General features: G+C 42.1%; 2 protein-coding genes across 4 annotated transcripts in view; one reads left to right on the forward strand and one right to left on the reverse strand.

The window, feature by feature from the left end:
* Positions 1–2,579: 2,579 nt before the first annotated feature.
* G6PC2 (glucose-6-phosphatase, catalytic, 2) overlaps positions 2,580–15,122 on the forward strand; it is a 24,187-nt gene continuing 11,644 nt past the window's right edge. The window contains exons 1-7 of one of the 2 annotated variants that reach the window (XR_717795.1): positions 2,580–2,885; positions 3,152–3,225; positions 3,553–3,662; positions 6,783–6,894; positions 7,730–7,845; positions 8,962–10,051; positions 10,672–10,673. Coding sequence is in view for 1 of the 2 variants with exons in the window: in XM_009866625.1 (XP_009864927.1) it covers positions 3,008–3,225; positions 3,553–3,662; positions 6,783–6,894; positions 7,730–7,845; positions 8,962–9,473 (1,068 nt within the window). In the remaining variant the exon portion in view is untranslated. Of the gene's footprint in view, positions 2,886–3,007; positions 3,226–3,552; positions 3,663–6,782; positions 6,895–7,729; positions 7,846–8,961; positions 10,052–10,671; positions 10,674–15,122 lie in introns of those variants that run through there. The other variant, XM_009866625.1, reaches the window with a different exon arrangement.
* The window catches only part of ABCB11 (ATP-binding cassette, sub-family B (MDR/TAP), member 11), a 43,518-nt gene continuing 42,605 nt past the window's right edge, over positions 14,210–15,122 (reverse strand). For both annotated transcript variants that reach the window (XM_009866623.1, XM_009866624.1), the window contains one exon: positions 14,210–14,412. In XM_009866623.1, coding sequence (XP_009864925.1) covers positions 14,210–14,412 — 203 coding nt within the window. The remainder of the gene's footprint in view (positions 14,413–15,122) is intronic.

Raw genomic sequence — 15,122 nt, forward strand, 5'->3', positions numbered from 1 at the left:
GCAGGAGCTTCTGAAACCACCAGAAATAACGTAGGATAAAATTAACGCTTATTTATGTTTGCCGTTAGCAGTTAGTCTTCATTATGTGTGAGGTGCTTACCTTTCTGTCTGAGCAGAAGGATAATTAGCAGCATAGGAATCAGCAGCGGAATCTGTAAAATGAAAATTGATCTCAGGAGGCCTTCGGTGTTTGTACTGAAATAGGTCGCTCTGCTGAAACATTGCCCAGACACACCTTCAAATGTTTCTGGAGAACCAAAGGGTGTCTGGGTGGTTCTGTGTGGGGAACAGTTCAGCCCGAGCAGATCCCAGAGTCATGTCAGGGCTTAGAAGGGACCTGAAGGATCGTCTGGTCCAACCCCCCCACCGGAGCAGGGTCACCTGGAGCCGGCCCCTCGGGAACACATCCAGGCGGGTTTGAATGTCTCCAGGAAAGGAGACCCCACGACCTCTCTGGGCAGCCTGGGCCAGCGCTCTGTCACAGCTGCGCCACTGTCCCAGTGGGTAAGTGTGACTGGCTGAATTGGGATTTGTAAGTAAAGGAAAATGGCAAGGGTTCTGCACCTCCTGCATCAGAGAGGCAATTTTTTTTTGAAACAGTGGAGTAGCAACGGTGGCTTTAAAGCGTGACTGGGAAGTGATCTATTTTATTACTCGGCAGACTCTCCCAAGGCCATTAGATTGTATCTTGATGGGAACTTACTTACTGCAAAATATTTTTCCTACTAGAACAATAGTTATTTAGACTTAACCTCATTACAGTTGCTATTTTAACTAAGCACTAGAAGATGGCTCTCACTCACCCACTGACCTGACAGTTACATTCGTGTTCAAAGCTACTTATTGTTTGTAAACTAGTTTGAAAGACATAAGAAAAGCCACACATGTATAAAAGAGGGGTTTTTACTGTGTTGTTGTAAGTCCTACTTTAAAGGAGAGATACTTCTGCAGCAAGGAAAAAAAAATGTCGCAAAAGGACATTTTCTCTAATAATAAGAGATAAAAAGTTATTTGAGGGAGGTGTTTCTAAACAATGAAGTTATCGGGAAAGGACTGGGAGAGGGAAAATTAATTCAATCAGCTCCTTTTTATGACGGTTCCCTTGCTGACACCCTGAAAAGCTGTACGCTGTATGGCTTAGCAAGAAACGAACCTCCCCAAATATTTGCAGCTAAAAAGCTGGGAAATATTTATTGTTGAAATATCCTGAAATTTCAGGTTGGGAAGGGTTTTCCATGAAATGAGGTGATACCACTAGTTGAAGTGAATAATTCAATAAATGTACAGAAATATATTGTAGTAGTTATTCAGAAACTGCATAGTATTTTTAATCTCTTTAAGGTTTTCTGCGTGGTTCAATGCAACTGGTAGCAATAAACATGTAGGATCCAAAACTGCTAAAAGTTTCTAAAAAGGGACTATTAATAGCTAAAATAAATGTGAGTGGCTAAAGCAAGTATGAGATTGTGTCAGGAAGAGAGGTCTTCTAAGTCCATTTAATTGTCATGCCTTATTTGCTGAATCTAATTAGTGTTTCCGTTTGACTTCCCTGACCACATAAAGCCCTGTTAAGCTGTTAAGTCTCTCTTCAGCAAAACCACTTAAGTAGTTCATGATTCTTGTCTTCGTGGCTTGTACAGGTTAATCATAGAATCACAGAATCCTAGAATGGCCTAGGCTGGAAGGGACCTTAGAGATCATGTTAATCCAGCCTCCCTGCCGCCGGGGACGCCGCCTCTTGACTAGAGTTAGCTCTAAGTACCATGGAGAAAGCAGCAAGGAAGCGTGCAGTGCCTATGTAGAGTGGCTTTTGTTTCTTGCCTTTAATTGTTTCAGATAGATAGATAATATTTACTAGAAGATATTAACACTTCTGAGTGTTAGAGCCTGATAAAGAACTGGAATTTCCCTCTGGTGATACAGATGATGGTATCATCAGACTTCTGACATCCATTTAATCCCTTGTGGAAAAAAGATTTCCATGTAGCCGCCTCAGAAATGAACAGAGTCTTTTCCTGTGCTGCAGTTATTAGCACTAATATTGATAAATCTGATGTGCTAATTCATTATTTGCTGCATGCTTAAAACCCTGGCAGAATCTCTTGGCGAAGCCAAGTGCTTCACTTGGGAATACTTCAGGGCAATAGTCACAGTCGTCTCTCCCTGCCCTTGTTGCGGTTCACGACGCAGCTCTGCTTCTGCTGGGCTGGGCAGCCCGGAGGGGCTGCGGGAGGTCAGGCTCCAGCCCTGGCAGTGTGTGCAGGAGCGTTACACGGGAGTGGCGATACCGAGGGCGGTGACTCGGAGACAAAGCTTCCCCTGCGTCCTGCCCGGCATTACCGTGGCCTCTTGTATGAAGGAAACAATTGTTTTCCCGTGCTTTGAGATATGGCTGCTTTAAAAGTTAATCCAGACAATTTTTGATGTGTGGATGCTGGTTGTGTTTTCCGTGGCTGAAAATGTGTTGTGCAGAGTTCGAGACGCAGAGCAGTAGCCAAATTCTGTTTCAAAGTGAAACGTACAGCTTTAATGACAGTTCTGCAAAGACCAATTATTTGTGTACTCTTTCTATCCTTCATGCAGGCACCACTTAATGAAGGATACCCATTACTAATGTCCATCCTGCAGAGAAATGGACTGTGACAAAATTGAAGCAAACATGTTCCAACTGTTCATACAAAGGACTGCACAAGTCACACATTGTGTTTCCACAAAACTTTCCCCACCATTTGCTGCTGCTCAGCATGTACTTCACTTAGTTTCCTCCAATTAAAATTCGCAAACAGAAAAGCTTTCCAGTGCTAACAGGCTCCTGTGCTTTCCCGGGGACTCAGAGCCACGTGTTCCCGGGATGGCTGAGTGCGCCAGGCCAATACAATATAAAGGCAACGTCAATCACCTTCTCTCACTTTTTAATAGCTCCCTTCCATGGTTCTCGTTCTCCATCACTAGAAACTTCAGATTAAAGGAACTTCACTATATTTCAAGTACAGTTTAATCCATTACGATGGATCTCCTTCACAGCAATGGCGTGCTTATCATTCAGCACTTACAGAGGGACTACAGGGCTTACCAGGATTTCCTTAATTTTATGTCACATGTTGGCGATCCCCGGAATATATTCTCAATTTATTTTCCTCTTTGGTTTCAGCTCAACCAAGTGGTTGGTACTAAAATGATATGGGTGGCAGTCATTGGTGATTGGTTCAACCTCATATTTAAATGGTAAGAAGTTGGATTTATTTTAAAATTTGGTATTTTTAATGGTGGTTACTCTATGTGCCTCAAGTTTAGAAAACTTTCTGTGAATAATGTACTAGTAGACTTTCCCCCATAGTTAAAAAGCAGGAATTTACGATGAAGCTATATAAGATATGTATGAAATGACATTTTGATAAGACAAGGAGAACCTATAGAACTATTATAGAATAGTTTTGGCAATACAGCTTTTCATATTCATTGTAAGATTATTTATTATGTTTTGCTGAGGCCTTCTGACATAAAAATCTTGTTATTGCATTTCTGCTTCATTTAATTATTTTTTTTTGTCAGGATTTTATTTGGCCATCGCCCATACTGGTGGGTGCAGGAAACAATGATTTATCCCAATCGGTCAAGCCCATGCCTTGAACAGTTTCCTATAACATGTGAAACTGGACCAGGTAAGGAATGTTGGTGATTACATTGGTACATTTAATAGAGATAGTGGCTTTTGTGGGGAGAGGGGGTGACTTCTGAAGATCTTATGTTGTGTGCAAATCTCAGAGCTCATGGTTAAAATAGCACCAAAACACAGAAAGAGAAAAAGGAAAAAATAAAATGTGGTAGGTATTTGCTTGCTATATAACAAGAATGTCTACTTCATTGCATTGAAACAGTGCGAAGGAGGGGGATTTGCTTTAAAAAATAACTCCTGCTAGAATGAGCCAGCGTATTAGAAAGGAATTTTCACCAAACTTGTGTGATTCTCTTTTAGGAACAGTCACAGGACCAATGACATCAGCTTAGGGAGAGAAATTCCACGTTGTTTAAGAGTGTTCCGGGACAGAACAGGGGGTTGTTGAGTTTGAGGGCTTGTACACTCTTACAAGAATTATTCAAACCACGGAAAATAGTCGGTGGTTCAGTGTAACTAACAGTAGTGTCAGAATGGATCAGGTCATACATCACAACTGGGAAATGGAGCCCCTCTTCCCAGAACCAGGTGCTGGCACTGGGCCGGGGTGGGGGGCGCAAATACAAGTACAAATATATGGGGAAAAAATGTTTAAACAAATATACCTTTTCGATATATTTTCACTTTTATATCTCATTGTCTTCTCTGTGGAACACAAATGCAGTACTGCCAAAGCTAAATGCGCTTGCGCAACCTTGATCTAAATAAATAAGATAAACTTGCTTGGAGCTAAATGAATGAATTTAATTTAACTCATTGTACAAGAAAGTACTGACTGTGAAATGAATGTTCTTTGCACCTTGTCAGTGCCCCTGCAAGCTTTTCAGTGGCTTGCAGAGCTGCATTTTGTTAGCGATATCCTCCATTATATCCAAATGCAATTTTGAACAAGAAGCTTAAGCCCTAGTGTCAGGCAGGGTTTAGTAACGCCTGATGTCTATGTGGTCTGCAGGCTATGGCAAGGGAACTTTTTGGGGACCCAGCCCAAAGTATTAAAGTCCTTCAGATCTTTTCGAAAATCTCCAGAAGTGAGCTCACTCAGCACCGTGTGATTCCAGGCCCTGGCTAAGGGACTGGTCAGTGTGTTCCATTTTGATTCAGGAACCAGGCGGCCTTACTTCCTATTTCTTTCTCCCTGCCATAACAAGTCGTTCCAATTCCTGTCCAGGAGGTACCACTGTCATACTGATTCCTTATTTGCACGTGTAATGACCCGGTTTTCTCCCACCTCCAGATTTGCCTTTGACCATCGACAAGACTTGTCACTCACCTGTTCCTCACTAACCAGAGGAGGTGCAATCAGTGCAGCTATCGGGTGCACACAGTCATTGTGCGAGCTTACGTGGTCCTTCACAAACTCTTTAAATATGCAATTTATATGGAAAGATAAGAGAAGCAGCCACAAACATGAGAAAGGTGTATGTGAATCTGGCTAGGATAGCCTGAACCCCAAACTCTGTGACTCACCAAAGGGAGAGCTGAGGGGTCTGTTTATAGGACTACATGGCAAGTGGTTTGTACTTCTGCAAAGAATTGAACTAAAACACTTCAGCCGTGTTTTCTCTGATATTTGCAGGGTTTTAAGAACCTTAAGGTAGAGTTTTTGCTGTTTCAAGTAGGTAATCTGCAGATGAACTATGAAACATTTTTCCTAGAGGACAACGAAGAGAACCTTTCCCATGGCTGACCTACAACATTATGGTTTCCTTGTCAGTGACAGTTGTTCTGTTGTGAGCCTTAGAAGTGCAGAATTAACACGAGAGTTGGTAGCGTGACTCGTAAAGATAGTGCCAAGCAGAACACCAACAGTGAGCTCCGGGAGCCAGAAGTTGTTCTGCCTGTCCTCCCTAGACATTCTGCTTTACTGCTTCACTGAAACATTCTTTTGCTTTGCTAACTACTGTGTAGTGCTGGATCACAGCACGCTCTTCAGCCAAAACAATCTCTTCTGCCAGTGAAATACCCCTGTCCGTTCTCTTCTGTTTCCACAGAAGGACAAGCCGTAGAAGTCTAGTACAAACAGATTCCAATTATCTAATTTTCTCTCCTTCTCTATTTCCATTTGTTGAATGTAAATATGGTGAACATGGGAAAAGAAGTGGCGGAGTAGGAATTTAGGAATCGTTTTCCCTTTGTCATGCCAGCATATTTTGTTTTTTGCTGGATTTCATGGTTGTAGGAACTTCACTGTGATTTTATATTGTATGCCAAAAAAATAATTTAAATCATTAAATTAAAACATATTACACATAGAGTATTGCACCTGGACTACAAAGAAATCACTATTGATCTGTGTAGGAGAGTGTGTTCCCTGTTATGGAGTACTCTGTGTACAGCAATTAGCTGAATATGTTAGAGCATCATGTCCTGTGCCAGTTCTTCTGATAATCTGTTTCCAAGGCAGCTGACATTGTACAACACCTTAAAATTTATAAAGTAAATCGAAGTAAAGCATAAAGACACAGTTCTTCTATCTCGCTTCAGACACATTGCTAAATTTGTTACAAAACTGCCTAAAATGTGAATTACCTGGGCTGCTCTATTACTGGCGAGATACAAATCACAGTCACAATTGCTAACACCACGGTAATTGGAGAAGCAGCTAAAAGGCAATCTGGAAGAGCCATCTGAAATTATACTGGTACTTCAGAATATTACAAAGAACTATATCTCTGTCGCTCCCCTTAATTTTGAGGTAGCCCATACAAAACCTATCCCATCTGATCCTCATATGTAACTTTTATGTTACATGCTACAGCCTTAAGAGAGACCTGGATGCTCTGTTTTAGAAATCACAATGCAAATCTCAGTAACGGAAAAATCCTAGGCATTCCGATCGAGATACCAGCTCACACCAATGTAAGATGGTTAAGCTGTTGCTTGCTTGATTTCAGACAAATGTTCTGAATTCCATGTAGGTGAGCCTTCTGAAAAGTTCATATTGAGAAAATTGAGTTTTGAGAAGATGTTGACATTCTCTCAGCCTTTGTTAACCATTTTCTTTCCAAATGATTAGGCACCTGAGTCACTGCCAGTAGACATTTTCAGTATGACAAATGTTACAGTTATCAGTTTTCAGCTTGAATATTGCCTTTTTTTTTCCTAGGCAGCCCATCTGGACATGCCATGGGATCTTCCTGTGTTTGGTATGTAATGGTCACAGCAGCACTTAGCTACACAGTTCGATGGAAAGATAAATCAGCTGTTACCCTTCACAGGTCAGTGTCTTTCCACTACTCTAACCTGCACAGATCTTTCTTTATACACATGCTGTGTTTCTAACAGGCTTATTTTAATCAAATAGTCATAGTCTGTTTTGTCTAGTTTGTAAAAAATAAATAAACAAACCACATCCTTTATTATGATCTACTTCAGCTGAAGAAAAAGAATATTAAGAAGATATACCCATTTATGTAGGCATGGTCATTGCATACAGCATCTCTGTATTAGCTCATATTAATTGTTGTGTCACATCTTCAGTGCTGGAAATTTTGAATTCTGTTAATTGTCTACAGGTTGGATCTTTTGTTTTTACATACAGTTACTGATTTGATGATGGTCCTTCTTACCCACTATAAAGCAAAGGTGCATAATGCTGGCAAAGTTGGCAGCGTTACTCTGCTCTGTGGGGATGTCTTACAACTGCTTTGGCTGTTCTTTCCAGGCCTGACAAGGTTGTTCCCATACTATGTGAATTTTGTCACCAAATAGTTTAACTTTTGCATCTAGCTATAACTTCATGATGAGAAACACGTTCAAGGTGCTAGTGCTAACTTAACTTGCCAGTGATAACTCTCATCACTAAAACCATGGTGGTGTCTTGGACCTGAAACTACTGGAGGCTGTTCCTGCAGCCCCAGCTATGGCTACAAGAGCAACTGCTCTGGCTGATGCTCTAGTACTGACTTCTAGGTTTTAATCATCTGATTCTAAACTTCTTTACTTGTAAACGTTTGCTTGGTAAAAATATAAGCCTGACATGTAGAGCCTGGTGTAAATTGCTAGCTGAAATATTTTGTCTTAATTTTTAAGCATCTTTTTTTTCCCTCTTAGACTGACGTGGTCATTCCTCTGGAGTATTTTCTGGATTATCCAGATCAGTGTGTGCATCTCAAGAGTATTCATAGCAACACATTTCCCTCATCAAGTTATTCTTGGAGTATTTGCTGGTAATGCTGCTATTTTTTTTCTTTTCAACATATATGCAAAATCTGCAAAAATATTTTTAGTAGTGCTACTCATCTTGCAGCTCTAGTGGTGCTCTCCATTCTCTGGAAGATCAAGGATCTGGCGATAGTCTAAAGGTAAAACTCGCGAGGTAGGATGTATCTGCTGGTTTTGTAATCCACCCAGGGAGTGAGCCCGTGTCCCTCTGCCAGTCGATGGGACTGCATCTGCCCTGGACTGGCACTGTCTAGTCTGAACTGGCTGCATTTGGTCTCTGCCTGTGCTGCCTGTGTGGAAGGGGTCACAGAGGAAGCTGATCCTGTATGGTCCTGACCTTTCCCCTCGGGAAGAAGCTCTTTGGTTCACTTCAGATGGTGTCCAGGCACCAGCTAAAATGTGTGTGGTGGGGACAAACGTGGGGCCAGAGAGCTGGGGCAAAACAGAGGAGAATGCAGGTTAGCAGTGCAGACTCCCCAGGGTGAGCTGAGAAGCTAAAGTGCATTTTTCAGAGTTACTTAAGCATGTTTCAAATAGGTATTTAGGGAGTTCAGAGTATGAACGATCTCTGTAGTAGCGGTCTGATTTTAAGGAGGATGACCAGAACGTTTAGCAGGGGCTTCCTGCTTCTGTTCCCTTCCCTGTGTGCAGAGCTGGGCAGCACTGGTTAGCAGCTCGCTGTCCAGCTCTCCCATTTCACAGCCAGGATAAAACGAGTAAGAAAGAAGATAGGTGTGTTCCATTTCTTTTCTTTCAACACTCAAAGCCTGTGTGGGGACTGGTATTGAATTCTGTGTTACTGGGGCCACGTTTTAAGTAAAAGACCCTTTTGGAAAAGGAATGTTCTAGTTTACATGTAATATTTAAGTTTGTCATCTGGGAAACAGTCAGACCTAAGGTATGCCTCATATCAAAAACATGTCGTGCTTGGTATGTAATTTATTTTTTTCCAAATTATCAGTTTTGGTTGGGAGAAAAGATTTTGTAGTGTACTACAGGAGTGGTAAATTGTGTGTGGGTATCAGTACAGGTCTATATAAAATACATAGATATATTCTTCTGTCTTCAAAATCAAAGTGCCAGCGTGTTGTTCTCTGTAACACTGAGTTTCTAATCCACAGGCATTCTTGTGGCGGAAGCATTTGAGCACACCCCTGCTATTCAGACAGCAAGCTTGAGAATGTACATCAAAACAAACTTGTTTCTTTTCATCTTTGCCCTTGGCTTTTATCTAGTCCTCAAGCTTCTTGACATTGACTTGCTGTGGTCTGTTCCAAAAGCGAAGAAGTGGTGTGCCAACCCGGAATGGATAAACATTGACACAACCCCATTTGCGGGACTGGTGAGGAATTTAGGTGCGCTCTTTGGCTTAGGTCTCGGAATTAATTCTGAAATGTTCATCACAAGCTGCAAAGGTAAAAATAGCTGTAAGATAAGTTTCCGCATACTGTGTATAGCTGCTTCCTTAGCTACGCTGCAGCTCTATAATCTCTTTAAAATACCTACTCATACTGAGTATTTGTTCTACAGTCTCTCTTTTTGTAAGAGTGCAGCTATGCCTCTGACTGTAGTTGCCTTGGTTCCGTACTGTGTCCACTCGCTAATGAGGACAACTGAAAAGAAACTTAATTAGATAAAGTTTCCAAATGGGTAGCAATGTGGGAATGGACATGAACTGTTGGAGAAGCCTCTGCAAAGGCAGTTTTGCTAACTCATTTGAACCAAGGGGGATGCCACTGCATCTTTCATTTGCTCCTGGTAAGTAAGCAGTACATCCAAAATTAGTACGGTCAAGAATGTCTTTGGCAGCTCAGAAATATTAATTGCTGATTTTATTCCTAGAAGTATTGCAACCACACTGCAGTATGGTTAGAAATGGCCCAGTACTCTGGGGCATAACGAAGTTTTAAAGAATAATCAACTAGTTCTGTTCAGCTGCTTGGTCTTTTAGTTCTGTCCATCTTCAGCTAGATGGTGCTTCAAGCCTCGGTTGTACATAGTGATACTCAATATTTAATTTTTTTATATAGAGATGTTGTGTGTTAAACTGCTAGATAATGGTGTGATGGTATCACACCACCTACAAGTGTACAGCTGTACCCAGGCACTGTGAAAAAGGCCAGCATAGTTATAAACAAGGCTTCAGATTTAACTTATTGAGCTTCCTGAGCAAAACAGCTTCTGATTAAGCCAGATGAAAAAGAAATAAAAGTTTATTTCAATTAGATTCTGCAGAGTATATTTTTGCATTGCTGTGTGCGTTTTGTTATTTTTACTTTTTGGAAGTGGTCACATAAATCATGAACGATGCAGAGTGCACCTTTGATACTGAAAATGCATAAATATGATGCAACAAATCTTTGGGTTCTGTACATCTACGCAGCGCAACAAATGAAGAAAGATGTCCATAATGAAATTATCTCAGCATATCACCTTAAGAATGTTGTTTCTGCTCCTGTATTGCAAAGGTAAATCAGTCTGATTCTCTCAGGCCAAGGGCCACAAGCCTGAATCAGTGTTAGTAGTTTTGTCAGTCATGAAAATGTAGGGCAGGCTAAGACATTGCAAGTTGCTTTTCTTGGCAGCTTCCTTTACCTAAGCACACAAGTAACTAATATGTGCAATATATGTTTTCTATATAAAATGGATACCCTAAATAGACAAAGGCAGGTACTGTCCCTTTTCATTCTTTATTTAGCACCTACTGTTGCGTATTCCCTTTTGGTGCACAATCTGTCAACAGTATTTTGCAGATACCACCTCATAATAGTATACAAGCAGCGTAAGGCTATGATACTGGTAATGAGGGCTGTTTGTGTATGATCTGATAGGAGTAAGGCTTAGACGATGTAAACATGGTATTGCCTCTAGACTTCCAATTAGTTGTGGGATAATTGAAATGGAAAAAAATCTTATTTAATTGGGAGAACAAGGTGAATGGTTTGAATTGGCCCTCGGGAATGAACATGATACAAATTACAGGAGCAAATCTGAAACAGGCAGCCTTACTTAAAAGCCTGCTAAGACTACGTTGACTGAAGAAAATGAATCATCTGGCTTTAACAGTCTGAGGAGTATTCTGCTTTATGCATCTCCTGATGTCTTCTTTAATGGTTCTCTGATTTATTTTTTTTCCCACAGCAGCTGGCCTGAAACCAATCTTTTCTATAACTGTGACTCCTTAAGACTCCAAAATTACTAGTAATGAAGAACAAAGCCAGCTATGACAAAGATTTTGCCCGTGCTCAAGTGGCTCTGTGCTTTGTTGTCCCTTACTAGTGAGGTGACGGCAGAGGCATCACGATATGCCAGACGGTTGGTCCGGCTGCCCTGTTCCTCACTCCTTCTGGCCAACAGCAGGGGATTCTTTGCGCTCTTTGATTCTTTGGCTCTTGCAGCAGTGTCTGGGCCTACTGACGGTGTTGGCTATTTTAATCTGGGATTACGATGATGGGCTGAACTACTCAACCTGCCTTTGGGTCACAAGGCCCACTTCTGAATGAAGCTTTTCGTGTATAATAAGGAGGGTGGGAAGTGCTGATCCCCTTGCTCCCACTAATGGGAGCGCAGAAGAAAGTTAATCTTTTATTCTTGACTTGGAGATGCCCAGACTGGGATAATGCAATACCAAAAGTCCTTCCATCTGTCTGCAGAAAGTGCTCATGAGCCAGGAGTTAAATGAATTGAAAATGTCCCTCACTCATACAAACTAGCTGACGAGTTGCCATTGCGTTCCGCTCACAACACTCACTTTTGCTAATCTGAAATATTTCTTTTTTGTCCTCCCCATTCCCTGTGATGCAGGCTGCTCCTGCTCAGAGTGCTCGAGCTGGAGCAGGGGCTGCATTTGCAGAGCAGTTACTCAGGCACCATCCCAAAACGAGGTCATGGTTATATTTATCCAGAGAAATAGTGTGGTTGGAAAATGGAGTAATGCACCTGCCATGGACCATGCAGAGGAACATACAGCAGGACAGACCAAAAGACAGCTGCTGCTTTCAGGACTGATAACTGAGGGCTGGCTCTGAAAGACGTAAGCAAACGCCTTTGGCTCTGTTCAGGAGTCTTACCACTGAGGTGTGGGGCTGGGACATCGTACCTGTGGTACAGCTGCAGAGGAAAGGCCCGTCCAGCCCTGCCCAAGCAGTCCCTCAGGGCTTGTTGCTCCTGCCCAGACACCGTGTAGCTCCACTCGCACTTTAACCCCTTCCCGCAGGTACTAAAGGGTGTTACAGTCAAGTGCCTGTCCATGGCAGGTGTACAGTGGCAGGAGATGGCACCTGATAATGCAACTGTCTGTGTACCTTGTGCCTCCTGGCACACAGGCCTCCTTCCCAGTCCACAGCTCCCAGTACCCACTGGCTGCCTAAAGGCAGGAGGACGTTAGATGAAGAGCAGTGGCAGCACCGCCCAGCGGGGCCTGTGTCACCGTGTTCCTGCGAGCAGATGGCAGGGGCAGGGCAGTGGCACTGGCCTTCCCAAGAGCTCCATCCCGCACAGCGGACCCTTGCTACAGACACGGTCCAAACACCCCGGAATATTTGTCTGCTGCAAGATACTCCTGCACTTCTCTGAAGGGTGAGAGATGAAGTGCTAAAGCAAAAGATCCAGTAAAAAATTCAATTTATTGGTATCGTTTGGGCCACAGAGATGGTGTCCTGTAGGCAAAAGAATTACAGAATAGGTACGCAGTCATCATGGTTTTTAATAAAGAGTCATTATTTTTACCATGGCCTTAAATACTAATATAAATTAAATAGCATACAGATATATCAATAGGTTATTGACGATAGTCACTCTGTCAGTAGTTTCAGTCCCGAGCTGTCCAAACTAATTATTGCTCTGAAACATAAAAAGGCTAAAAAGATTAAAACAGAAGGCCAAGAATGCAGCTTCCTTTTTTCTTTTGCAGTTAAGCATTAAAATACAGACTTCCCTGGGAAAATAGCATTTCAGTGTCAGCTCTCTGATTTCAGTAGGGTCAGTTAACATAATTCTGTTAATGAAGCTGTACAAAAGTTGCAGGTGATTTTTGCTGCCTGGAATTAACAGATGTATCCTAATAAAGTTTTCACCCCTACAGCTCTAGTTGGTACTGTTGCATAGTCTTGTAAGAAACTCCATTGGGATGCAATTTGTTATACAGTCGAGTGAACCCAACCACCCTCAGCCGGTAGATTTTTGGGCATGGAGAATGACTTTTCCAGTTAATACCTTATTATTCAAAATTAAGTTTTAAATTTTGAAGTTGTAATTTGGACTTTCTGTCTGCTTTGTCTCAAACACCCCAGTCACTAAAGAAGAGTCCTGTTGTTCTATAGACTATAACCAGTAACATATTTCAGGGGGACATGCAGTAGACCTTATTATAAACTGTTACAGATACAAGCTTCTGCCAGAAGAAAATACATCTTGACCTTTGTCATTTCTGCAGGAATTGTTGCTCTACTTACCAACTCTGCTTAATGCAAAGAGCTAATTATGGCTATTTTTTCCCTTTCACAAAATATATTTGTGATTTCTGTAAAAATACTCATCATTGTCTTGCTATCTGAAAAAAAGAGAACATCTTATCCATCACCATCTCAACAGAAGTGATTTAAATAACTGTGATGATTAACTGTAGGATCTTACATTCCTATTCAAAAATTTATTTGACAGCTGTGATCAGAGTGGTGAGTGTAGGGGAAATGATCCTCACCAGCTTCTGTTTCTTTTCTCGATTACTTTCCTCACTTTCTGTGGATGCCTTTTTACACATATTTAATGGTGTTATTGAAGGGCATGGCTCTGTGGGCGGAGGTGCTGCAGCTGTGCCGGGGGAAGCGCAGTCTCTGCTGTGAGGTGTGATGGGGTGGCGGTTCTGTACCACAGGGAGGGTATCTGCTGTGATCCTGTGTCGACCAAACGTTAGAAAGACTTGATCCCTTCAGCTACACAGCATCGTTCTTGGGATGTGCATTTGTTGTTTGTTTGTCTGTGTGGTTTTTTATCTGTAGAGCTTACCTAGAGCAGCGGCAGTTTCCAGAACACCAGAGCAGTGTCTAGTTAAGGAAATGACAGGACTGTGCAGTCTGGCTGCAGGTGGTGGCGATGCCCCAGCTCACCAGCAAAGATCTTTCCCATTTTGGGGCTTTCTTTTCTTTAGCAGTGGGCTGAGCTACTTCCTGAATGCACCAGCCTATGCTTAGTTCCCTGCAATTGCCTGACAAGCATACCTGATGCAGAAAGCTACAGATGTTCAGGGTACCACAGAACTCAGAGTGTTGCAGAGAACTTTGTTGCACAGTGAGGTGCCAACATACACAGACCCACTGCAGAGTATTTGCTTACAGAAAAGCAGCCTTTGAAATTCAGAATCACAGTAATTCAGCTAATCGGGGCTCCAGTGGTAACAAGCTTGTAATAAGCTCCTTTCATGGTCATTAGTTCATCATGAGTGCCCCTTTCAATGATGAGTCCTTGGGACATCACAGCGATGATGTCGGCGTTCTGGATGGTGGACAAGCGGTGGGCAATGACGATGCAGGTACGCCCCTCCCTGGCCTTATCCAGTGCTGCCTGCACAGTCTAAAGGCAACGGACAAAATGTCAGAGTGAAAACATGCAAACCGAATTGGGGCTCAGAGCTGGAGAAATCTGACTGCTTCAGATTAATTAACCACATTGTGCAACACGTAACAGTTACAATGAGGCTAAATGGAAGTTATGTTACAGGTATGTTTGGCTGTGTCATGAACAGTTTACTAACAACACAAAGAAGGGACAGGTAAACACAGCAGTAGAAACTAAGGCAGGCCTTTATTCAGCTGACATGCTGAACGTCAGCTCAGTATGGATCTGTTTTAAATTTCCACCATTTCTCTAAGCTCTGAGCGTAGACAAAGCTATGCAAATTCTTGCCGAAGTTCTTAGGTCCCTCACTGCTGTTTTTACTGGATATTAAGGTTCACCATTCATATGCTTGAATACATTTTTATTTGTTTGTCTTTTAATGTGCGGAAGCTGTACTTATGAGACATTCCCACTGAATACTTTGAAAATGCAGGAATTAGTCATCATGTTTCTGAAAAAGTGCTGCCTCTCATTGGCAGTCTAAGAGCTCTTATAGCTGGCCACTTTTTTTATAGCTGTGCTTTCTGGATCCTTCAAAAAGATAATTTTTAAGGTATAAGTGCCGAATTAACAATGTGGAATTAACCCTTGTGGTCCTGTAAAGGAGCACGTTGGGATTTCTCTACAGAGCAGAAAAAGGCCTTGTACTTTGCAAGGCATCGCGTTA

The sequence above is a fragment of the Apaloderma vittatum genome, unplaced genomic scaffold, assembly GCF_000703405.1.
Source record: "Apaloderma vittatum isolate BGI_N311 unplaced genomic scaffold, ASM70340v1 scaffold11353, whole genome shotgun sequence".
Taxonomy (NCBI): Eukaryota; Metazoa; Chordata; class Aves; order Trogoniformes; family Trogonidae; genus Apaloderma; species Apaloderma vittatum.